This window comes from Anthonomus grandis, chromosome 15, assembly GCF_022605725.1.
Source record: "Anthonomus grandis grandis chromosome 15, icAntGran1.3, whole genome shotgun sequence".
Classification (NCBI taxonomy): domain Eukaryota; kingdom Metazoa; phylum Arthropoda; class Insecta; order Coleoptera; family Curculionidae; genus Anthonomus; species Anthonomus grandis.
In genome coordinates this window covers 3,676,896-3,703,096 of record NC_065560.1, presented here as the reverse complement: position 1 = coordinate 3,703,096, position 26,201 = coordinate 3,676,896, and the positions used below count along the sequence as shown (strand labels likewise).

General features: G+C 36.9%; 1 protein-coding gene across 5 annotated transcripts in view; it reads left to right on the top strand.

Annotated features, from left to right (window-relative positions):
- Window positions 1-26,201, top strand: part of LOC126744860 (histone-lysine N-methyltransferase 2C-like) — a 141,075-nt gene that overhangs the window by 88,194 nt on the left and 26,680 nt on the right. For 3 of the 5 annotated variants that reach the window (XM_050452428.1, XM_050452426.1, XM_050452424.1), the window contains 7 exons: window positions 2,388-2,605; window positions 9,590-9,706; window positions 11,726-11,915; window positions 13,014-13,324; window positions 13,391-13,551; window positions 16,709-17,016; window positions 19,745-25,024. In XM_050452428.1, the coding sequence (XP_050308385.1) occupies window positions 2,388-2,605; window positions 9,590-9,706; window positions 11,726-11,915; window positions 13,014-13,324; window positions 13,391-13,551; window positions 16,709-17,016; window positions 19,745-25,024 (6,585 nt within the window). The remainder of the gene's footprint in view (window positions 1-2,387; window positions 2,606-9,589; window positions 9,707-11,725; window positions 11,916-13,013; window positions 13,325-13,390; window positions 13,552-16,708; window positions 17,017-19,744; window positions 25,025-26,201) is intronic. The other 2 variants (XM_050452425.1, XM_050452427.1) reach the window with 2 other exon arrangements.

Genomic DNA, 26,201 nt, shown 5'->3' with positions numbered 1-26,201 from the left:
AAAAAGAAATGTTTTCTCAAACTTAAATATCTAAATCTCCGACAGAAGGGCGCTTTTAATTATTTGCTTCAGTTTTATTTTAGACAGGTTGAAAAAATCCAAATCTAAATCAGAATATAAAAAAATTAGCCTCACGCATCATCCTTATTATAGGAGAATTTTGAGCATGCAAAGTGTGTCTAAATGGGACCTTGAACAAATGGTTTACCCTAAATGCTCTCGGCGCTATATTAAATAAGATTTTGCTTATCGAATGAGGAGACTCTACTTTACCTGTTAATATTTTATAAAGAAACATAATATCAGATAAAATCCTTCGATCCTTAAGAGTTAAAATATTATAATGATTTCTCACAGATGCTATACTAGTTAGCTGAAGCTGGTTACCATATTTGAATAAAAATGACTTCAAAAACCTTTTTTGTACCCTTTCGATTGCGTCTTTATAAATTTGATAATAAGGACTACAGATTATTGAAGCAAAATTAAGCTTGCTGTGTACATAAGCATAATAGAGTGTTAAGTATGTATTTGGATTTGAAAATAAGTTAGATTGTCTATTTATGAAGCCCAGCATTTTAAAACTCTTTGAAATTGTTAAATCTATATGTTTTTCAAATGTAAGTTTATTGTCAAGTGTCAAGCCCAGATCTCTAACCACGTTTTCTCTATTTAAGGCACTGTTACCAATTCTGTAATTGTATTGAATTGAATTTTTATTTCTAGTGAAACTAATAACATTACATTTATTTGAATTTATAAACACAAGTTATTTTTAAGACAGTATTTATGAAATTGATCTAAGTCCTTTTGCAGCAATTCACAATCGTGCGGAGTTTTAATTTGTTTGTAAATTTTTAAGAACCATAGAGTTTGAAAATCAAAGTTTGACATTATCAAGATAAATAAGAAAGAGCAGAGGTCCTAGATGGGATCCTTGCGGTACCCAGAGGTAACTTTTATATTCATAGATTCAACCTCATTTACCAATACAGAAAAAGTACGACCTCTTAAATAGGATTCGCACCAGTCCAGAAAAATGCCATCCACACCGACTCTTTTTAATTAATATTTCATTATGGTATGATCAATTTTGTCAAAAGCTTTACTAAAATCGGTGTAGATAGCATCCACCTGAACTCCGCTATCCATGTTTTCTCTAATGTATTCCGTATATTCAAGAAGGTTAGATTCAATGGATTTATTTGGTAGAAATCCATGTTGCTCAGAAATTAGCAAACGTTTGACAACATTAAAAATATATTTATAAATTATTTTTTCAAAAACCTTGGCACAAATACAAAGCTTACTTATTGGTCGGTAATTGTTAATTACGTTTTTTTCATTGTTTTTAAATATTGGAATGACATATGAACGTTTCCATTTATCCGGAAAAACACCGCACGATAGTGATTGATTAAAAATTAAGGTCAGGGGAGGGGCGAGACCCATTGCACAACTCTTAACAAAGAAGGATGGAAAATTATCTGGGCCTGCGCCATTTTTGGGATCAAGTGTTTTTAATGCTTCGAGAGTTTCAGATTCAGAAAGATAAATAGAATGTAAAAAATTGTTATTAGTATTTAAATCATGGCTATTATCGTATGCCAAAGAGCTGGGTCTAACAAAAACACTCTCAAAAAGCTCCGCAAACATGTTAGAGATATCTTGATTGTTCCAGGACTCCCTATTCATATATTTCATTTTAGCTCAGAAATTTTATAATGATTCTTCGCTTATATAATCAAAATCTTGACTTGTTGTCCGGTTTTCGGGACATGTCCCTGTTTTAGTACTTTGATTCTCTAAATTGAATCTCTATTCTACTCACCACGTTTTGACATATCAGATGATGTATTTCATTGAATAATTGAGCAACTTCTCTACTCAAAGAGACGTTGCAATTTTCATGAACATACACGGTCACCAGCCAATATTAAAAAAACACGAATTAATGGAATTTTGCTCTGTTTATAAAAATTCTGAGAGATAAGGTGACACCTGCAATAATAATGTTCGGCAGTGTTTTTTTTTTTTTTGAATGGTTGACTTTAGGGTATAGGCCATGATGCATAAAATATATGTAGAATTACAGGTGAAATAAATAAGTCCCTTGACTTGAAAAAATGAAGTTAATGAATAAAAAAATTTTTCCGTGAGAAGGTACGAGGTTATTAATTTGTAATTTTAGGGTCAAGGTCTTCGTAAAGCTAATTATACCTGTATATTTCTTACAGTAGATCTGATGATGATTTGACCTTATATTCCACCGTATTTGACACCCGCGACTTGTAGTTTAATTTTTCAATTACGATTTAATTTATGCCGCTATCACTTCGAAACGTCAAAGTTAAGAACACTTTGCCCAATCTCGGTCACACTTTCAGTGCAAAACCAGAAGCTACAAATGCGCGTGGGACGACCTCAAACACGTCCGGGCCCGTCCAACTTGAACCAACCGGTCGCTACCGCCGCCCCCGGTCAAATACCGAGACCCCGGATGCCGATGTCCACGCAGCAGCCGCCTCCGCCGCCCCCGCCTTATCCCGGACCGCCGCCCCCTTACCCGGGTAACGTGGCTGCTCAACAACACGCCCAGCAACAGGTAAGTGCACCTAAATACTGCGTGGCGGTTTTCCTTTTGCCATCTTCTGTTGTAGTTTAATTAATCAGCATGTTTGTCTGCTTGATTATTATTGGTGGTTTATTATTAATTAAGTGGCTTTATTACACACACTTTGTTGTATTTGGGTGTGGTTTTGATTGGTTATTAAAGTGGTTGTTGCGGCGAATCGGTATAAGTAATTAACAAACAGATTATAGGCAATTTTGAATATGACAAAAGTTAGTTTTTCATGCATCAACATCGGACTCTCAAATATATTTATATTCAAAGTAGTACAGGTTTTGAAAAGTCCATTAAACCCTATATTAAGTTTATTTACTAGTGTTTGATTTATGCCTCTATCTCTAGTAATAAAAAAGTTATTAACAATTTTGGCAACTACCTGAAACCTAAAAATTACAAAATCCTGAACTTTAAATTTTTCTCAAAATCTGTGGCTGTCTCAAAATTTTTTATTTTAATCGAAAATGTTTATATAGATATGATCGTCAAATGGGTACAAATACTACCAAGGCTCGTGGAGGTGGTGTATTGATTGCGGCTAAAAAGAGTTTATGTACACATAAAATTGGTATCCCGCTCGTTGATGTGGATATTTATCAGTTCTATTTGACTTTTACAATTGACAATCGAAGCTTTGTTGTTGGTTGCATTTATTTATCATCTCCATCTCCACTTCAAGCCTATTTAAGCCATCGTGAATCCGTTGAACATGTATATAGTAGATATTCAAGTAGTTTGTTTGTCTTGGCAGGTGATTACAATTTACCACATGCTAGATGGGAGAATGATGATCTTGGTTTGGTGGTTGTCTGGAGAATGACAGAGAGTCTGTGCTTTCTCTGGCCAACTGCTTTAGCTTCTATAACTTTTTTCAGGTAAATGGGGTTTTAAATACCAATAGGGTTGCCTTGGATCTTGTATTTAGTAGCTCAGATCTAATTAGTGTCGAACGTGCAATAGACAAGATTTTTGAGAATAGCTTTCACCATACAGCAATTAGTTTTGACCTTTGTTGTGCAGAAAATTCTGATGATATGATATGTGAGGAATATTCTTATGATTTTGGTAAGGGAGATTACATAGCAATTAACGATTGTCTTGCTGGGATAGACTGGAATCAATTGTTTTTGGGAGAGACATCTATTGATGTCAGTTTCAATTTTCTATAATATGATCTACTCCTCAATGGAAAGGTTTATTCCTCTAAAGAGGTACAAAAGTTTTCTTCAGAGCTTCGCAGTTTGATCATAAAAAAGAAACAAATTCACAAAAAGTTTAAAATTAGTTTTCAACAGCAGGAATATGATGAATTTGTATTTTTGAGACATCAATGTGAGTACTTAAGTGAGTGGTGCTATCAACAATATATTAATAAGGTGGCAATGAATCTCGCTAGCAATCCGAGGTACTTCTGGTCATATATTCAAAATAAAAGAATGACATCCAATAACAGGATTAGTATTAATATCTCGGATACTGCGGATATGGTTGCAGAATACTTTTCATCCGTCTATTCGGATGAGCAAGTCAATGACATACCATCTTTTGATTTTGATAAATAAATTTGTCTGAGCAATTTAACTCTGTCAACGCAGGATGTTTATGAGGTTATTACTTACTCTAAGAATAAGCTCTGCGCTGGACCAGATGGGATTCCGGCATTCTTCCTAAAGAAATGTGTTTGTGTTCTTACGAAACCAATACTGTTCATTAAGGAGAATCCTGTCCATATTCTGGAAGTTCTTTAGGGCACAAGAAGGGGTCAAAAAAAGTCTTAATTATCCAGAAAATTCCTATTTATTGGCTACCAGTTTCGTGACTTCCACATGTCACATCATCAGGCCAAGGAAATTATAAAACGAGATTTGTCAACATCAACATGATGTGACATGTGGAACAACATGATGTGACATTGGCCTGATGATGTGACATGTGAAAGTCACGAAACTGGTAGCCAATAAATAGGAATTTTCTGGATAATTAAGACTTTTTTTTTGACCCCTTCTTGTGCCCCAATACTGTTCATTTTTAACAAGTCTCTAGGTACTGGTTCTTATCCCACTCTCTGGAAGAGAAGTTTTCTAAAACCCATTTTTAAATCTGATAGTAGAAATGAAATTTTCAATTATCGGGCTGCGTGTAACCAATCTGAGTTGCCAAAGCTGCTTGACTGCCTGGTCAGTCATAGGATTGCCTGGAGTTTTAAATCTTTATTTAATCCTGAGCAATTTGGATTTATAAAAGGCAGATCTACTGATGCTAATTTGGTGCTGTATGTCAACTACCTCTACCGGTGCTTGGAGAAGGGACTTCAGGTTGACTCAATTTATACAGATTTTTCCAAGGCTTTTGATAGGGTTAACCATGGGGTACTCTTGCAGAAGCTTAGGCTTTAGGTGTTGTGGGGCCTCTTCTTCAGTGGAGCTCGGGATTCATCAGAGGTAGAACCCAGATTGTTAATCTTGGAGGTACATGTTCCTGTCCTCAAATTTTGGTGCTATCTGGGGTGCCACAGGGCTCTCACTCAGGCTCTGTTTTGTTTTGCCTCTTTTTGATTGATTTAGTTTGGAAACTTGAAAATTGTCGTGTGCTAATGTTTGCTCATGATGTGAAGCTATTTAGGCCTATCAGATCCCTTTCCGATGCTGTGCTCCTGCAAAAAGACCTTAATTTGTTCTTTGATTGGTGCCACTTGAATAGAATGTCCCTTAATATCAATAAGTGCCATAAGATTACTTTTTCTAAGCAAAGAAACCCTATTGCTTTTCTTTATAAAATAAATAATGTAGCAATTGGTGTCAAAACAGAGGTTTCTGACTTAGGAATATTTATTGACTCCAGGTTGTCTTTTAAAAGTCACATCAATCAGGTGACTGGTAGGGCAATGAAAATGCTGGGTTTTATTCAACGGTCTACGACTGATTTGTCTTTGTTTACTTTTAGATTACTTTATTGCTCTCTTGTTAGGCCCATCTTGGAGTATGGCTCAATTGTGTAGTTCCCGTCATATAACTGCTACATTGAGCAGATTGAAAAAACTCAAAATAAATTTTTTAAGGGTAGCTGCTTTTAGATGTGGTTACAGGAGACAGGAGTATCACTATCAGTGGGTCAGGGATAACCTGAACTTACCCACATTAGAGTCACGAAGAACATTACTCGACTTATGTTTTATGCATAAGGTTTTAAATGCTACTATAGATTGTCCCGAGTTATTGTCTCTTTTTAAACTTAGGGTGCCTTCCAGATTGAATAGACAATCAGAAATATTTTCAGTCCCATTCCACCGTACCAATTATGGTATTAATGAGCCAATTACACGCTAATGGTCTGTCAGGACAGATAAGCTTTTTTGACTCTAGGATTACATCTTTTAAGGGGCAGTTAAAGAATATTATTTTATAGGGGCTTTAATTAATTAATTAACTCATCTACACCTTTCGTTGATTTATAGATAGTTTTGTGTCTGAATATATATGTTTGTATGGCTATGCTATGTAACACTTTTGTAAATGGATTCCGTAAATAAATAAATAAAAAAAAAACTCTGTATGAGGCTGTATATAGGAGTATTTGATTCATGTCTCTATCTTTAATAATAAGAAAGTTATTGACAATTTTGAAAAATACCCAAAACCTAAAAATGACGAAATTTCGACATTTTAATTTTGAATTAAATTTATTAACAATTTTGGAAAATACCTGAAACATAAAAAATGATTTTTTTTTAATCTATCGGGTTTTCAATTGAAGGAGTAGAGTACTACAAATAGATTTTAAGAAACTTACCGACACATCAAAAACATTAATATTAAAATTGCGCAACAGGTGACATCTACTAATTCATATTAAAACTGGCTAATTTTATACATACTAAGGTAAAAAGGTTCTTGCAGAGGAACAGCGACAGTCGACTAATTAGATTCTATTAAATGAAATATTAATTAGAGGATTATATTTGAGAAGAAAATAATTAAATAACAGGTTAGATTCGAACTGGGGGATGTTGCTCTAGGAAGCAATAATGAATAGAACTAAAAGAAGTAAAACAAAACAAACAAAAAATTACAATTATTAACGGTTTTATTGTTAAAATACATAGATTTTGAATGTAAATGCCGCAGTTTAAGAGCTCTTTCTATTATTGGTTGCGCAGACTGTTTAGTGTCCACTATTTAAATATAATCTTATTAAATGACCTCTTTTATTTCCCAACTTATGGTCGCTTTTAAGAGATCAAAATAAATCCTCTGCGTTAAAAATTGCTAATTCGATATACTAGTTGGGTCATACAGTCGCTTTTTAAATAAACTTTGATATCGGGAGAGTTATCGTCGTGTTATTTTTTTTTGTAAATAGGGATTCATTTAGCTCTTTATACACACATATTAGAACAAGTATATTAATTTCGTCGAGGCAGTCATTGTTTATATGCATTCTATCTTCATTCAAATTTATTTGGCAATCTACGAGAAATTCTCTTTTATACTTGGCTGGATTATTGGTTTGTTTGCACTATACATACAAATATTTTTTTTGCAAGAAATTATTATTCATACCTACTGGGGATCAATATTTAAGTCAATAATAAATAGTGTCTAGTGTCTATAATAAATTAAGTCCAAGTCTTCTACTGAGGCGTTTTATTCAAAACCCGACCTTGACTTTTTTGTTACCACCTCTATGAAGTATTTGAAAATAATAATAAAAAAAAATAATATTCACGGATTTATGTGGAGCTTTAATTCAGTTTTTTCTGTGATAAGAAATAGGTGCAGATATCAAGTGTTGATAAGATAGAAGTGTAGTACAGATGGAAAGTTAATTAAGCCGCAGTTTCGAATCGTTTTGCAATGAAACATTAACATTAGATTGCGCAAATCATTAGATGCTGGAAATTATGAAACATATCCAAGATTTTTTAGAATATGACGAAAATCAGAGCGGATATTGAAGCCAATCAAGTTCAGATTCACATGTCTGATGCCCATGTTAAGTCACAATAATTCTGTGGCTTTATGGTGAACATTCCCTCTGGGGTTCTTTTAATTTAGAAGATAAAAGTGCATAAAGTTACTTGCTGTTTTGAAAAAGCCATGAATAAGCCTAAGAAATACCCACAGCCAGTCATCATTGATCCCCATGTAAAGTTCACATGAATGAATCCCATTTAATCACTTGAACTCATTTTACATCTTATTTTGGGCAATGAATAGGGTAAGGAAGGTAATTAAAATTGTGTTCAAAATAAATGGCGCCGGGAAAATAATGTACTTTTTTCATTCTAAGTTGAGTCATTTAAATACTCTCGTTTAACTTTTCATTTTATTTAAAGCAGAAACGCATTAGAAAAACTGTGGACGACAATTAGGTTAAATGAAGGTGCCGGGAAATAGGCTCGTATACACCGATTTTGTATTCGAATTCATAAGTCATTTCACATTTTATTTATTACACACGTAATTAGTGAAGCGATAAGGCAAGAAGTAGGCGAGTGAAATTAAAATTGTGAGAGAGAAAGAGATGAATGAAAACGTTAGTAGATCAAAATTAGGTTGAAAAAAGAAAGAGACAAGACAAGGACTCCTAAAGAGTAAAGACTCTTTTATTTACTCTTGTGCTTGATTTATATATACGTCGTTTAAAGTATAGAAAAATAGAAAAAAGCTTACAAAGAACCTTTATGTATAATGATTCTATGACAGCTCATTGATATATCTTTGGATTTTAAAAGTTTTTAAGTGGTAAAAAAAAATATTTTAAATGTGGAAATATTATTACATAATTGAAAGAGTTGATCGAATAAAAAATGAAAAAAAAAACATGTGAAGCAAATCGAATGTACACAAATAAAGAAGAGAAGAAAGAAAACAAGTAGGTCAAAAAATGCCGAATTAAATTTCGTACCCTTCTGAGTAATTTTACCTTAATCCACACTGTATCCGACTACTCCCGCTTGATTCGTAAAACGGCTATTAAGGTTAGACACGTACTAAATATAGTCCTGAAAAATGTCTCTTTTTTAGTATTTGGTTCGCTCGCAAAATCTCTCACAAAAGTTCATTTGAATTATATAACAGCTGCTCAAATATTCAGCAACAGTACCAACAAAAGTAGAATAGACTACATTTCAGCTAGATATCTGAAAAGCGACATAAATTGCTAATGTACAGTTAAAGAGCCACTAACTTATACAACATCCTATACAAGGTGTAACATAAGTGATGACTTCAAAAGATTATTTTCTAAGTAAAAAAGTTCGTATATCCGAAGACGCTTTGTTTTCCAGATACAGGATGTCAAACTTTTTTTTAATTGATTTTTTATTAATTTTTAAAAAAACGCGTTTACCGAATTTATTGAAATTTTTATAGTAAATAATTTTTATAAGGTATTAGCCCAAATTTTCTTTTTTAAGTGTGTTTTTATTTTTTTTAATAAAACAACTTAAACTGACACTTTTTGTCCCATAATTTTTTTGCGTATCTTGTTCTTCGTTTTCATCTGATTTCATTTGTATCTCAGCATGTCTCTGACCTCCATAAACAAATTAAAATGCTTCAAAATTATCAGTATGTTTATTATTTAAAAACTTCCACTAATCTAATTAATAAGATCGAGAGCTACTTTTGGCGAATCTTAAATAACAATTGCAATAGTATCGCAATTTCTGCGTTTGTTTCAAATAATAATATAAAGTCGATTAAAAACAAAATAAACATCCTGTATCTCGAAAATGAAAGGACACATACGTTTATATAAACTTTTTTACTTAAAAAAATTACACTCCTTTAAAATTAAAAACTTACTTACTTGTAACATAACGATATTTCTTTTGACGCTTTAATACCTCTTAAGTGTCGTTGTTGTTGTTGTTATTGTTTATTTTTTGTTGTTGTTGTTGTAACTAACTACTATCGTGGCTGGTTTGGTTAATCGTTAATTGCATGTGTATGGTAGATGGGATTGAGATTGGGGCCCGGTTTTCCTCGTCAGTTGGGGCTCGTGCACCCCATGGCGCAGATCGGATGGCCCCCGGTGCACCCGCACTTTGACAGGAGACCGCTTTTACTCGAGGTGAGCGTTCTTAGTAGTTTCCGCTTCGGCTTAATTATTAGACCTCTTTTTTTGTTTTCGTTTAACCGCTAGTTGGAATTAATAATATTATTTTATTAGGTCTTATAAGTGGGGCTAACTAAATATACAGTATTGTGCAAAAAGACAGCAACATTGAACTTTCCTGTTATATATCTTTTAGTATCTATTTTATAAGTAAGGTTTATATATTATTTACAAGAAGAGTTAGAGCCTGTTTATATTTTCATATTATCATATTTTTTGTATCATAATAAATAAAACACCAAATTGTTTTATGCAAATTTATTATTCAAATGTATAGTAACAAAAAATAGTTTTGATTCTAAAAAAAATATAACCCAACTAAATTAAAATCAATTCAATATTTCGTGTAGTACACCTTCTCCTTTATAACATCTGCACATCGTCTTGGCATGGACTCAATTAATTTCATAATATAGTCATTGTTCACTTCTTTCCAAGCCTCTTCCACTATTTCAAAGAGAATATTTGTATTAGAGCATGTTAAGTGCCTGATTTTGGTGTCAATGTAATGCCATAAATTCTCTATAGGGTTTAGGTCTGGCGATTGAGATGGCCAGACCATAACATTTATTTTTTCATCGGATAGCCACCTCTTAGCACATTGAGAAGCATGTTTTGGATCGTTGTCATGCTGAAATATGGCTGTTACCTGGCATAACTTCATCCATATATGGCACTAAATGTGTTTGCAGAATATCTTTGTACATGAAACGATTCATTTTGCCCACTATTCTTACTATGGGTCCTATGCCACGAGCCGAGAAACATCCCCATACAAGAATATTTCCCCCTCCATGTTTAACTGTGGGGCAAATGTATTTTTGTTTAATCTTTGTTCACTGGGGCGTCTGACGTACATCACTCCATCAGTCCTGAATAAATTATATTTAGATTCATCACTAAATACGACTTTCTTCCAATCAGCTACAGACCAGTGGACATGAGATTGGGCAAAGTGAAAACGAGCCTTGACGTTCTTCTTTGAGAGTAACGGTTTTTTGGCGGGGCGACGAGCAGGTAAGTTGGCATCAAGTAATCTTCTCCTTACGGTACTGGAACTGAGGTTTACTTCTCCACCCTCTTTTAATTTTGCCAAAATTTGGAAAGAAGACAAAAAAGGATTTTCTTTGGAAATTCGTAGCAGCTGTCTATCCATCCTCAAATTCGTTTTTCTGGGTCTACCAGGAATGGGCGCCGGCGCAGCTGTTCCAGTAAGGCGAAATTTTTTGCAAACTCTGGATACGATTGACCTGTGAAGCCGTAAGCTTTTTGCAATGTCACCCTGCCTAACACCATTTTCGTAATGCTCCACAATAATTTTTCTTACATCACCAGAGACGGTTTTTGAGCGACCCATTTTAAGTTAATTCTGAGATTCAAAAATAACAACTTTACAGCAGGTAAATCGGTATTTAACTGATAAAAGAAATGCGAAACAAGAATGTTGCTATATTTATGCACATTGTCTAAATAAACAAACATGAAGTTCCTTACTCTGCATTGGCATTCTTATGATATCTCGGTATATTTATAAATAATACAGAGGCGTGTACTTAAAAGTAAAGAAATAATATGGAATAAATAAAGGAGCAAATAATATTTTTGAAAACATCGCTTGTTGCTATATTTATGCACAATACTGCATGGTCGCTTTGGGGATGAAATTTAAAGTCGTTACAATATAGTTAACTTGTTTGTTCTCGGAAATACTTCAGTAAATTGACGAACAGTTGGAATATGAAGATTTTTCACTGCTTAAAATAATTGATAAGTTAACAATAGTGAAATAAAGAGCTCCTTATAGATATTTCATTATTAATCTTTTCTTCCCAAGCTTATATATTTGTACTTGATATTGATAAAATAGGATAAATGCACATACACGCACACACATATGTATAATACCATTTAAACTTAATTTAATTAATTATGCCACAATATTTATATTTATTATTTTATCTTTTATTGGTCCAGGAACAGCCGTTGCTTCTGGAGGACCTGCTCGAGCAGGAAAAGAGGGAGCAGCAAAAACAAGTAGTGCAAAATCCTCAGACCGGTCTCACGAGGGGCAACGAATCGGAATCGTTGCTCAGCGACCAGGACTTTGAACGACTTAAAGCTGACGTGTTTAATAGTGGACCAGTTGGTGATCCAACAACTCAAGGTACGAAATTGCATAGGTGCGAAGTTATTGTTAACGTTCAATACGCATAGTGCACTCAAATATTGAATGTTGATCTTTTGACCGCCATAAAACCCTAATTATCTGTAGGGTCATAAAATGACCCATAATTATCATCATATTGCGGATTAGAAATATAAATATTTACCTGCATTGCAAAATATTAAGTGTCCTATTTACTATGTGTGATTATATCTCCGAAACTGTAGGAGATACGAGGCCGGTTAAGTTGAAGTAAAAAGTTGCCAATTTTAATGCTTATTCTAAATTCTTTCACGCACTTGCAAAATGTTTATTAGTTTGTGAATTACGGGGTTAAACCGCCAAATTTTATTTTAATTATTATTTCCAAAACCGGCTTTAGAAAGTTACTGTTAATTACAAAGTTTTATAATTTTTTGGCAACGGTAATCAACTTCCTTTTTTTTTAATACGGACCTACATCTTGTATAACTTGTTTTGACAGCATCTTTTATTCCCTATTTTTTCAAAAAATGTTTTAATTTACTAGGGATCGAACCAGAGACCATTGGATTCGAAGTCCGAAGCATATACCTTGTCGCCAAACCGGGGTAATGATGTAGTATGCTAATAATTACATACATTATATGAGACAAGATTAAAATTTTATTGGAGATTATTGAAAATGAGATTAGGTTCGAAATTAAAGATATCATTGACACAATTTAATATTGGGCTTAGCTCTTAGCTCTTGTTATCTCCAGCTTTTCGAGGAGATCTAGTTTTTTACCTTTTCCACACCCATGTAATATAGTTACATCATCCGACACCGAAAAGTTATGACCAGTCGATAAAAGATGATTTGCAAAGGCTGACTTTGGTTCTTTAATATCGGGGTTTTTACAATTGTTGAAAAGACTTATATGTTCTTTCCCCCCTGGTGGATATTCTTCTACCAGACTGACCAACATACACAGCGGAACACTCACCACAATTCAAAGAATACACCCCAGATTTTAAAGTTTGATTTTTTTTGCCTCCTTTGGTCATATACTTAAGTCTCTTTGAGAGTAACAGATGATTATTTTGAATACTAATTGTTTGCCTAATAAATATTAGGTCCTCCAGTGGGTATGCAGCAGCAGCAGCATCAACAACAACAACAACAGCAACAACAACACTGGCAGCCCAATCGACAAGTGCCCTCGAGTCCCAGCACCCAATCGACCACAGAAATCACCACCAGAATTCAGATGTTCAACGCGAACTTAACGCCTGCGCCCCCTTTGCCCCCCGAAAACATCGTAACGGAACACGACAAACATACCCAACTCGTATACGAGCAATGGCTCAACCATCAGAACAACGTCTTAACTCAGCAGCTGAGGTATTACGAGACCGAGGTGCAAAAGTTACGCAAGAGCAGAAAAGTATAAGCAATATCACTGTGGCTGATAGTTAGTAACTCTATTAATAAATCAATGTAATTTTTTCAGTCGTTAAACAGCAAACAGAGACAACTGAGAAAAACCGGCGGTCAATTAAACGAGGTCGACTCGAACGAGTTGCAACGGATCTCGGCCGAACAGGCGATCTTACAGAAGAACTTGGAGGCGAGCAGGAAGCAAAGTCGACAACACGCGATGCTCATACAGGTATCTGTCATATTAGTGACATTTATAGGCACTGCGGTTTGTGTAGGAAAGCACTCGTAGTAAACATGGGAAACTGTGTGATAGTCATTACCCTTAATTGTTTGTGAAATGTTGGAAATCCGGTGGATTTGTGTTGGTTATATGATATCGTTATTTCAACGGTTAAATGCGTCAAATTACGAGTTTACAGAGAGACACGTGTTTCGCTGACGATGTTAGCATTTTCGGAAAAAGATTAAAATTAAACTAAAACTAGTAAGATAGAGTATAATAATACAGTGCATCCCAAAAGTTATGTCAAAATTCATTTAAAATGCAGGGGTGTGTTCGAAAAAAAAACGCTCGGACCCGTCGATTTTTATTTCAAGTTGCGTATTTTTGTACGTGATGAGTTTGTATATACAGGGTTGCTCAAAAATAAATTACGACCATTAACTTTTTTCAAATGAAAGCACCTTTTTTATTTCATCTTTGAATTTCGCGTGGAATTCTACGTATGTTTTATGCATCATGTCCTATACCTAAAGTCAACAGTTATCGAAGAAGAGACGACCAAACATTATTATTGAAGTTTCGTGTTTGTGACCCAATATCTTCAATATTGCGGACATATCCATTTTGCTCTGTATAAAAATTCTCAGAGATAAGGTGACTCATGGACATATCCAACCCAACAATCCTCCGCAATATTATTATTGAAGTTCACCTTACGAGTCACCTTATCACTGAGAATTTTTATACAGAGCAAAATTCCATTAATTCGTGTTTTTTTATTGTTGCCTGGTGACCGTGTATTTTTATAAAAACTGTATGACAGTTGTACGCCAAACAGATATTGTCAAGCGTGAAGTGTACGAGCAGAGTTGCGGTTTTCACAATGGTAAAGTTAGCGGAACGAGAAAAAATTGAAATTCTGTGCATGGTTGGGTTTGGTTTGCTGCTCAATTATTCAATGAAATTCATCCTGATCGTCCTTCGATATGTTAAAAGGTGGTGAGTAGAATAGAGGCTAAATTTAGAGAAATCGGTGATGTTAGAGATCTGCCGAAATCTGGTCGTCCTGCTCGAGATGAAAGTGAACAACTTGACGTTTTGCTTTCTTTGGACGAAAATCCATGCCCTCCTCTGTCGCAGATTGGGGCAATTTTACACATGGCGAAATCTATAGTTCACCGAATAGTTAAAAAGCACAAATATCATCACTACAAAGTTATTCCTGGGCAAGAGTTATTTGATGACGATTTCGATAGGCGAAATGAGTTTTGTGAACGATTACAAAACATGTGCATTGTAAATAATAATTTAGTAACAAATATTATTTTTTCCAATGAAGCCACGTTCTGTTTGAGTGGTAGTGTGAACAGACAAAATTGTCGATATTGGGCAACAGAAAATCCGCATTGGATGATGGAGGTAAACACCCAGTACCCTTAAAAACTAAATGTGTGGTGTGGAATAGTGCGCGGAAGAGTAATAGGTCCCTTTTTCTTTGAACTGACTTTAACGGGACATGTGTATCTCGATTTTCTCCAATTTGAATAAGTTCCAGCATTACTAGCCAGACCCAGACTATCCTGACGAAGAACTAATTTTCCACCAAGATGGCGCTCCTCCGTAATATGCTGCCACTGTGCGTACATTTTTGGATGGAACCTTTCCCAATCGGTGGATAGGAAGGAGAGGACCCATCGAATGGCCTGCTAGGTCGCCTGACCTAATACCAATGGACTTTTTTTAGTGGGGATACTTCAAGTCGAAGGTATTTGTTAATAGGCCAAATAATCTAGACGACTTGAAAGAAAGAATTCGCAGAGAAGTGCGCGCCATAACTCCGGAAAAGATTGAAAATGTGCAACGAGACTTTATTCATCGCCTTGGATATTGTCAAGCCGTGAATGGCAACCATTTTGAACATTTAACTTAATTTTTGTTCTTTTTTTATTTGTTACATGAATCGTCTTTTTTTCGATAACTGTTGACTTTAGGTATAGGACATGATGCATGAAACATACGTAGAATTCCACGCGAAATTCAAAGATGAAATAACAAAAAAGGTGCTTTCATTTGAAAAAATGAAGTTGATGGTCGTAATTTATTTTTGAGCAACCCTGTATATACAAACTTCACGTACAAAAATGCGCAACTTGAAATAAAAATCGACGGGTCCGAGCGTTTTTTTTGAACACACCCCTGAATTTTAAATGAATTTAGACATAACTTTTGGGATGCACTGTATATAAGTAAGATAGTAATTTCTTAATTGATTTTTGCTATAGGTGACGTAATATTCAATAAAATAAGTAACTCATTATGAATTCATCACAATGAGAATATAGATTTTACTCAATTAGATAGTGTTCTTCATTTTCAAATTTCGTATTGGAAACATAAGATATGGGCCATCAAAAGGATAAGCGTTCTTCGAATCCTTTCCTAAAATTGGGTTTACACCATTTTTGGAACGGAAAATGTCAAGAGGACACTTAGGACTTGGAACTTTCCTAAAGATTTGACATATAACTGTAGTCAATATTACGCGCTGTAGGTCTGAGGGAGGTTTATTGTAGGACACATATTAACCGGATATTTACTATATGTATTTTAGGCAATAAGTACATTTTGGGAAATATACCATTCATGCATTTCAGGGTTTTAATCTGATTTGGTATAAGAGATGAAGAAATTTTATCAGTAAGTTTATTTAGTTTGTTTTGGGTATTAATTGTTGGATCTTTTAATCCGAATAAATATACGTTTATATTGAAAATTGACAAATATTTTAGTCGACCAAGCTGCAAATTTTGATATTCAAATTTGCTAATAAAGGTGATATCTACTCTCATCCAATAAATATAAATTCTTATAGCAAAAGTTTAATATTTCTTTTAGGTATACAAAAAGGTCATTTTAAAGAAATCTACGCGTTTTAGGGATATATTCTTAGAAAATAAGTTACACAAATTAATACAAGAACACGGCTTAATACAACAATTCATTTCTTTAACTTAAAAGTAACAGTCTGAATTCCTGTTTTTTTTATGTAGTTTGAAATACCGATATCCGTAAAACGAACACGATCACCCTAAAACACCTGCACAAGTAGCAATGTCTATAACCGAGAAAACTCAATATATATAATCTGTTATTACTCCTACTGGTCTATATGAAGGAATATCGAAACAAACAACAACCGCAAAAACCGATGATGGGAGCGCCGACTGGCCAAATGGCGTCTCCTTTGGCCCCGCCCGGATCCTCGCCGATCCACCATCCTACGGCGAGTCACTCGCCCATGTTGTCACCGCAGCAATCGCCTCTAGCCCAACACAATTCGCCGATGAATAGTCCGGGATCTATGATCGTGCATTCGCCCGGACACGGTTCGGTTGCTGCTCTGCTACAAAGTCCTAGTGGCAGTGTCTCGCCTATACATACGGCGTCCAGGATTGGCACTCCCTTATCTCAAGGTAATTATTGGAAGTAACGATACAGGCACAGACAGCACTAATGTGTTTCATAGAGGTTTAATGGACTTCTGTTAATTTCCTTAAGAGAATCTAATGGATATCCGTGGGATGATACAGATGTCAGAAAAGTCATAGGATCATTGAATAAAATTATCTACTAGAACACTTAATAACTTTTTTAATTTTCAAGATTAACAAATGAAATTTAGTGTATCGATAGAGCATCTTTTGACATATTCACGACACTTACTTCTTTATTTTGAGTGTGTGCATAAATGCTCGATTAAACTCTGCATCCAAATTTGTATACGACAGCTTATACCTATTTCGTGATACAATGCTTGGACAAATCATCTTAAAAATTTTAACCCATTCGGGGTTCTTAAGGAGGGATAACGGACATTAATGAACAGTTGAAAATTCTTCTATAATATGAGTTTATGGCTTAATAAACAATAAATTCGAATTGTTTATGGCAAAAAAATTAATATTTTATTAAATATTTTCATTGGATACTACCTACACTAGTTTAGACGAATACTGGACATCTGTTAAAGGATGAGTGCTTAGAACATTGAAAGGCTGGAATTAGTAAACAACAAATTTGTTTGAGTTCAACGTGTGCACAAGTGCAACAGCATTTTGTTTACAAACATAGTCATCGATTCTCTGTTGTCAATCAGTTAATTTTCAGTGATATATCAACTCATATAATAATGTTAATTTAACTTATTGATGTTAGATTTTGGATTAAAAATAAAAAGTAGAAATAGATAGATGTTAACTCAAGCGCAAAAATAACATCTTCAAAGCAAAAAATATATATTTAAACGGATTTGTGTTTATATTTGGCATTCGTGAAGTTCTGTGTTTTTTCTTTAATTTTTGATTGAAAAAGGAAAAATGTTGAGTCATTTCAGTGTTTTTGTGAACTGTTTTGATAGTAAAAATTTGTGCCGTTTGTGCTGCACGATGGGAAAAAGTCGATTTAAGCCAAGTAAATATCGATATTGTCATAACATGATATCAAGGGACAACCACCGTCATAAACGTAGAATAATGAAAACTTATTAAGAAATCTATAATCGTTATAAAATATTTAATTTCTATAAAAATGCTTTTTATTAGATAAGTACCTTTACTCCAATGAAATACGTTAAAAAACGCATAAACGGTAATATCAAGAGTATTGAATTCAATTTGAATTTCAATATATTTTGGAGGAATATAGGCTTGATTAAGTCTTTGGATAATGAAAACCCTTGATTTTTCCATCTAATATAGTTTGTTTTTAATCTACTTACTTTACCTATTTCAAGCGCTAATGTAAAAAGAGTATTTTCCCGCATAAATTTAAATAAAACGAAGCAAATAAATAGATCAAAAAGTATGGTAAGCAAATGTACTAAAATTTGTGCTAACTTCCTCATATCTAAATATTTGATTGGAAAACTTAATCATAGGATTTATCATTCATACAATTCAGATTGACATTTTTATTTATATTTATTATTTTCTTCATAACTTCTATTTCCATTTTAATTTTCAGAGTACTCTTAATTTTAAAGGTAATCTATTAATAATAAATATTTATAATGTAAATATGTTTTGACGACGTCACTGGTAAAGATTACTTTGTCGGTGGAATCAATAATGCGATCGAGCAACGTTGCGATGTTGCCTACATTAATTTAACTTTGAAAGTTGAAAATTCTAAACGAATAACTTTTGATATGTGTTTACAAAGCTCTTGTAGAGTCTTTACTGAGATATGCTATAATAGTATGGGGAAGTTCTTACGAAAATGCATTAAAACCTTTAAAAACAATCAAAAATTACATTCGTAAAATCATTTTTAGAAAGGATAAACTGTATCCAACATACCTACTTTACAGTGAAAGAATACTGGTAACTCAATCTTTATATATTTTAAGTATTTGTCTTTTTTAGATATGAAAACCCTGAAATAGGTGTACATGTTAGTCATACTTACTCTACCAGGTTTAATGTTGAAGGAAACTTACAGATTCCCAATAGTACTGCCAACCTAAACCTTAGATCATTTCACTACCTTAGTGTAAAAATATATTTTGCCGCTAACAGTAAGGATGACAGGGAACAGAAAAGCTTTTAATAGGAAATGTATCACTTTTATAGCTCATAATTTCGAAAAGATTTCAACGTTTTTTCTTGATTCAAAGTGATAAAACTTCTTTTTATTTAATCGATTATCAAGCTAATTAAGTTTTATTATGAGTTTGAGCAAACGGTGCACAACTATATCTTATTTTAGTATTTATCCAGTTAGTTTTTATTGTTAAACTCTTAGTATTATAGTTATTATGGTACATACAGAAATCAGGCTTTCTTGGTACTTAATATAATTATAAACATAAAAATATTTATATAATATAAACATGTATGTAACAATTTAATTTTGGTAATATACGAGTACTTCTTTATAGAGTATCTTATCATATTTTATGAGAAAAAAATGGTTGATATTTTATTAAAGAGGAATAGTATTCTTTTGCGCCTGTCAAAATAAGTGACAAATTTTTATAATAATATAAAAGCTGTTTTTGGCATCAAGCAAAAAAACTGCCCATAGTTCTATGGCAATGCTAATTCTAGCCTTTAAATGTTCTAAGGATGAGTGCTGTCTGGGGGGTGTCCAAATCAAATTGTATTTAAAAAATGCCGTTTTTTTCCTTCTTCTTTTTTTTAGAAGGAAGTCCAGGACCAGTGCAGTCACCCTCTCAAGTGTGTCTTCCACCTCCGGCACCCCGGATGACTTCGCCGCAACACCGTCGAGTCGTAACCAGCCCCGTCGGTTACACGGGCGACATCAGAAGCGGAGTTACGCAGGTCCGTTTCATGCGACCGGCCATGGATCACTCCTTACAACAACGCATCCGAAGCCAAAGCCCTTTGCAAAACTTCCCGCAAAAAGTCGGCACTCCCTCGCCTCTTAACAGTCCTCCGCTAAACGCTTTGTCGCTGACCCAACAGCAAATATTACAGAAACAGTTGCACCAGCAAAGTCTACAGCTCCAGCAACAAAACTCGGACCAACAGGATCCGAACGTGTTACACTCCGCGCGGGTGGCGCAATTAATTCAGCAACGGACCTTAAATCGGCAAGTCAGTCAGGCCCAAGGACTCCAGCAGCCCCAGACGATGACCATGCAACAGCAGCAACAGTTGCTAGCGAAACAACAGCAGCAAATAACGATGCAACAGCTACAGGCGCGGCTTAGTCAGCAACAGCAACCCCAGCAGCCCGCGACGCCTCAATCTCCGATGCCTCCAAAAAGTCCTTCGATGCACAGTCAAGCGACCATGTCTCCGCATTCGATGCCGTTGTCCCCTATGCCCCCTAAAAGCCCCATGATGGGTTTTAATACACCCGGTTCGCCCGTAACCAGAACCAATTATCAGCAGGGAGGCGGGGGTAGCAGTCCCATGATGCATCAGCACTATCAAACACCAAATTCTCCGATTATTCATTCGCCCCATACCGTGCGAAGACCGCCTAGCGCGAGCAGCAGCCCAATGCCCGAGAGACCTACGAGTGTGGAAAACCCTTCGACCCCCAGGACGCCTTATAGCATGGATCATTTCAATGATAACATGCAAACCGGCGGTGGAAATCCTAATAATCCGATCCCGTTACCTCCAGAGGGATTTGTTTATTACAAACTGGGATTGAGGGGCGGGGCTCCGATGTGGAGCGGGTTCGGTCGAGGAGAGAAGCGAGTCCCGACTCCCCCTACCAGTTCAAATAGTAGTGCTGATTCGGAGCGGTTTAGTAATGATAAGCCGAAAAAAGAGTCGCATATCAATAAAGTGTCTATTTTAAAGAAGAAAACTGTGGTGCCTAAAGGAAGCCCTAAAGGGTTTTCCGGGAACAAAATTGCCTCAGATTTTGACGAGTATGATGGCTCTTCGTCGCCCTCCCCGGCTACACCGCCTGCTCGAAGGCAATTATTGAAGCAAGACATTTCGGGGGAAAAACCGTTGCACCTGCCCGAAATGGTGGACTATGAAGACGATAATAGCACAATATTATCATCCGAAATATCTCTCAGCTCGGCAGTGCAACAAAACGACGATGAAATCGAAATTACCGAAACCCTATCTCAGAATGATATAGGAGAAGGCTTGTCAAGCCCCTTGGAACCCGATAAGATCTCCGACGAGTATCTACTTTTTAACGAGAACATGGTTGATATTGCCGGAGGCGTGCACTATAGTGACAAAGAGGAAACCGAAGATGAGTACGCGAATATCGTCATTCGCAGCCCCACCACCAGCGACGACGAGTTCATAATGCAAGGGCGATCCAAGAAATATAATCTTTTAAACATGTCACCGGAACAAGACGTCACGGAACCGGATGATGACGAGGCCAGTCAAACGTTCGAGGAATCCGAAGTGGTGGTGATCGAGCAACCCACCAAATCCCCCGAAGAGCAAATCTCCACCAAAGAAGACTTCGAGCAACTAATAGACGAGGGGTCCAGGAAGGAAAAAGTGAAACCCGAACCGAAAACCACTAGCGCGGACTTTCAAAAGTTCACCACGGCGAGCGTGTACGGTTTCCCGCCGAAAGAAACCGTCACCGTGGCACGCGCCTCGCCTGGACAAAAAATCTCCCTAATCACCGCTGCCCCGGCTATTCTACAAAACTTGGCTGCGAGGACTTCCAGTGCCGGATCAAAGGTCACCAGTATCATATTAACTCATAGTGCGGTCCAGAGCAACATACTAAGGGTGGCACCCAAGTTGGTCACCTCCTCGCCTATTACCATTGTAGGGGCAACCGGGACCACACAAATCGCGTCTATTTTACCCTCGAACAAGTTTACTGTGCCGGTCATAAGCGCCAGCGCGGTCAGACAGTTGCCTAATGTGAAAGTGATTGATAAACCGTCCTCGTCTATATCGTTGTCCACGCACGATAGTGTATTGCCGAAGAATATTTTCGAGGAGGACTCTACGTCGCCTGATGGTGAGGACAAGAAGAATGTATTCGAGGAGAAACTGAAGAAAGACTTAAAAATGCCTGTTTTCACTAAGGCTATATTGAGCACGGCACATAAATCATCGGACAATCAGAGATTGGGAAAGCATAGAAAAGTAGAAACTGTTAGCAATAAAGAGAAAGTCGTTTTAACGAAATCAACTACTAGTGGTGGTGCCCCGGTAATAATTCACCACTCTACTCCCGAGCTAAAAATGACCGCGCAAGTTATTCAAGAGCCCACGCATATGCACATAACTGCTACGGAAACGGTGAATTCGTTTGATGGTTCAAACGAGGATAAATCTGTAGTCATTTCCATACCGTCACCAACTCCGTCACAGGAACAGATGCTTGATAATATAGCTCTACAAGCACTAGAAGATAACCGACGCAGAGAGTTCGAATCGATCGACGACGTTCTAGACATGATTGAGAAGATGCAACATTCCGATAGTCCGGAGGTAAACAACGGAGACCATAAGCAACAAGCACCAAAGCCTGTGAGAAGCTTTGAAAACAAATCAAAAGATTCTGCACAGGTGGAAGTGAATATAAACGTGTCAGCGGCAAGTAAGCCCAACATCCCGCAACTTTCCCCGCTATCCCAGCCGACCGAGTTAACCACGAATATGGCGAACGCTTCACAGCAACTCAGAAGCCTTTTGTCAAATATTCAGACTACCACGATCGCCCATAGCTCTTGTGCAGATTCCGTTGTCAAAACCTCGCATCAGAAGGCGGTTTCAACTGCGGCTACCTCAGTTGTTGCCTCAAGGGTCATTCAGCAAGCACCCGCGAGCACTGTTATAGTAAAACAAACGAAAGCCTCACCTAAGGGCCCGTTTAGAACTGCTTGCGGCGGCATTTCGGCACCCGCCACTGAATCAGCGACCAGTAGAACTGAAAAAGCCACCGAACAAAATTCCAAACAAACAGACACCGCTTCTTCTGGAAGCGATATTTCCAGAAAAGCTTCCCTTACTTTAACGGCGATGTTACAGAACCAACCTGCGGCCGCCACACCCACCACAAAAATATCAGTGGAGAGTATTACAGCGGCTAGTTTATTGGCCACTCCGGTTAGCTTGTCCCGAACCAGTTTCTCACCAGCTTTAGCACAGGCTCAACCGAACGCCATAATATCCGCCATAAGCAGTACGGGGAACGCGAACCAACCAGCGGTAGCACCTCAGTTCAGAACGACCAATTTACTGCACACGCAACTCACTAAGTCGAGAACGCCATCTGTCGATGACGTGGCTGATATTAAAACGGAAGATCCCAAACCGGATTCGTCCAATAGCGAATCTGATTTGATTTCGAGTATTAAGCAAGAGCTTGCGGCCGGTTGTAAGTACCCCATGGTCACTTCCTCATCGCAGCACGTGAAAACCGAGGATTCGAATGTGCTTTTAAAGAAGCTTTTGCAGAATACCGCCTGTGCGAGTACCCAATCGCCACCTCCAGTTTCTAATAGTGCCATCATAACCACCGCGGCCTCCTTGTCGGAACAGAAACCCGCCACGCCCACCTTATCCTCGCTTTTACCTCCAGTAGAAAAAACCAACCCGCAACAAGTGGTGGTGACCTCTTCGCTCACCAGCAGACCAACCAACATGCAACCATCCAGAGGTCCAATACGAGAAACTTCGTTCGTTTCCAGTCCAGTGATACCAACTAACCCGGCTACATCAGAGTCTAATCAACAACAATTACACATAGATACGTCTAAAAAATGCGCTCCTCCAAGCAGATCTTCTAGCAGGGACGAACTGCTCTCTCCGCCTACCCCCAGATCATCTTGCAGCCAAGACTCGAGTCTACAAACCCCTCCATTAGTGATTAAAAAAGAAATGCTGAGTGCTGAAATAAAAAAGGAGCTCATAGACGAGACGTCTCAGCACTCGGAGGTGTCCGACCAAGGCAAGTCGGATGCGGTGCAAATCAAGGAGGAGCCGGAACCTGGTGACCTAAACCCCGACAAAGCCATCATAGACAAGGAGGAGCTCAAAAAACAAAAGAGACGCATGTACAATCAAAAGAGGCGCCAAAACATGCTGCTCAATAAAGAGGCGAATAACAAACCAAACAAGAGGCCTCGTAAGAACTCGAAAGCCGAAGAGGATTACGACACTTATATCGATAGCGTTTTGAATCAGATAAGGCACTTGCCTCCGATGATCGTTTCGGAACCGTTACTTCTAAGGAACTATGGGGTCCTGCCGGTGTTCGGCTCCGGTGACATGTCCAAGATCGGAACCAAAGCTTACGACTACAGGTTCGGTGATTTGACGGGGAGTTACGGTAACGCCTCACTTCCCGGTTGCTCGGACTTTTACAGTACCGAACCCTATGGCGACGACGAGCCGATTCCCGAAAAACCTCCCGCCTCCACCCAAAGGGGCTTCTACGACGAAGAATTCCCCCTTATCAAATTCGACAATCCCGATAAGAAAAAGTTCGATTTGTTCTCCAGAGAGGACACTCCCGATTCTATCGTGAGCTGTTCGTCTCCCGAATGTGCTCCCCTCAATAAATCCGACGATTATCTCGGTTTGCGGTTCATAAGTGACGACGAAGAGGACCGCGTTAAGGGCCGGGTGTCCCCTAAACTGGCCATAGTAAAACCGATCGCGATCCGTCTTAAACCGGCCGGATTATTCTTGAAGGAAACCTCGGGGGATAATAAGGAGAATAAGGAGAGCAAAGAATATCATCAAATCGCAAATGATGTGGTTAAGGAGATGCAACAAGAGAAATTGAAACCGGAACCGCCCGTCGCGGATCCGATGTCCGCAGATGATAACGTTAAAGTCACTTTGACGTTGACGTCCAGTGCCGCGGAAGATATCGTCGGGGTGCTCAGGGACTTGGCGAATATTTTACAAATTCCGCCGCCCACTTACGAGGTGATCGATCGGGGTTGTTCGTCGAAGTTGGGACTGTATCGGACCAAGGGAAAGGACGGAAAAGAAGGCGGTAAGTGCACATTTATTTTTTGCAATGTGTATTTAAAGTTGAAGAAGTAGTTTATTCTTGCTTCAATGGGTAACTAAAGATACTTCTGTCATCCTCCACTAAATTTATTTCAAAAATATTAATGCGACATGTTTCGGACATATAACATGTCCATCGTCAGGGATGAACGGAAAAACTATGCAGAGATGAGAAAGAAGAGGGGTGGCGGTGTTATTTTAGCCGTGAAGCAAACATTTTCGGTCATTAACTTAAATTTAAAGCTACCTCAAAATCTTATTAATATGGTCGAGATTGTGGGAACTAAGTTGATTCTTGTGTTTTCTGTCTTGTTTATTATTTTATTATATATACCGCTCGGACTCAACTCCCAGGTATATGAAGATATTTTTGAATATTTATCTACTTTAACCTATTTATATAATCAAATAGTACTTGTTTTGGGTGACTTTAATATCCCCGAGTTTACTTCTTATTCAGTTAATTCTGCCTCATCCAGTAGACTAAGTCAGTTTATTCACCTCTTGGAATTTTTCGACTGGCATCAAATTAATTCTATTAGGAATTCTCAAGGTAGGATATTGGATCTTGTCATCTCGTCTGATTCTGAGCTTTGCACAGTGGAGGGTTGCTCTGATTCTTTGGTGGAGGAGGAAGCAGTTCATCCATCTTTACTCATAAGAATTAATGACGTCAAGAGCAAGAAATGTAATACTTGTAAAGTAGAAAATATTTTCTATAATTTTAAGAGAGCTGATCTTAGAGTTTTATATGATAGCTTCCTCGGAATTGATTGGAGTGATTTGGGAGTCGCTGGGGATGTCAATAATGCCCTGGAGCTCTTTTATCAAAACGAACACGAACCTATCCGCCATGGTTTACCGCAGAGATAATGAAATCCCTAAAAGAAAAACATAACAAGTGGGAAAAATTTAAACGTTTTGGTCATCTTCAAGATTTAGCCAGATTTAAAGAATTACGTTCTAAGATTAAAAGAGATATTGATCTGTTTTATAAGCAATATTGTGGAAAGGCTTGAAGATGAGTTAAAATTAAAACCTCATAATTTTTGGAAGTTAATTCAGAACTCATAAGAAAATAGCTCGTTACCACAATCTATGTTTGATCAGAGAAGAGAGCTGTTAAGTAGCCCTCAGGGTATTGCCAATGCATTTGCCGA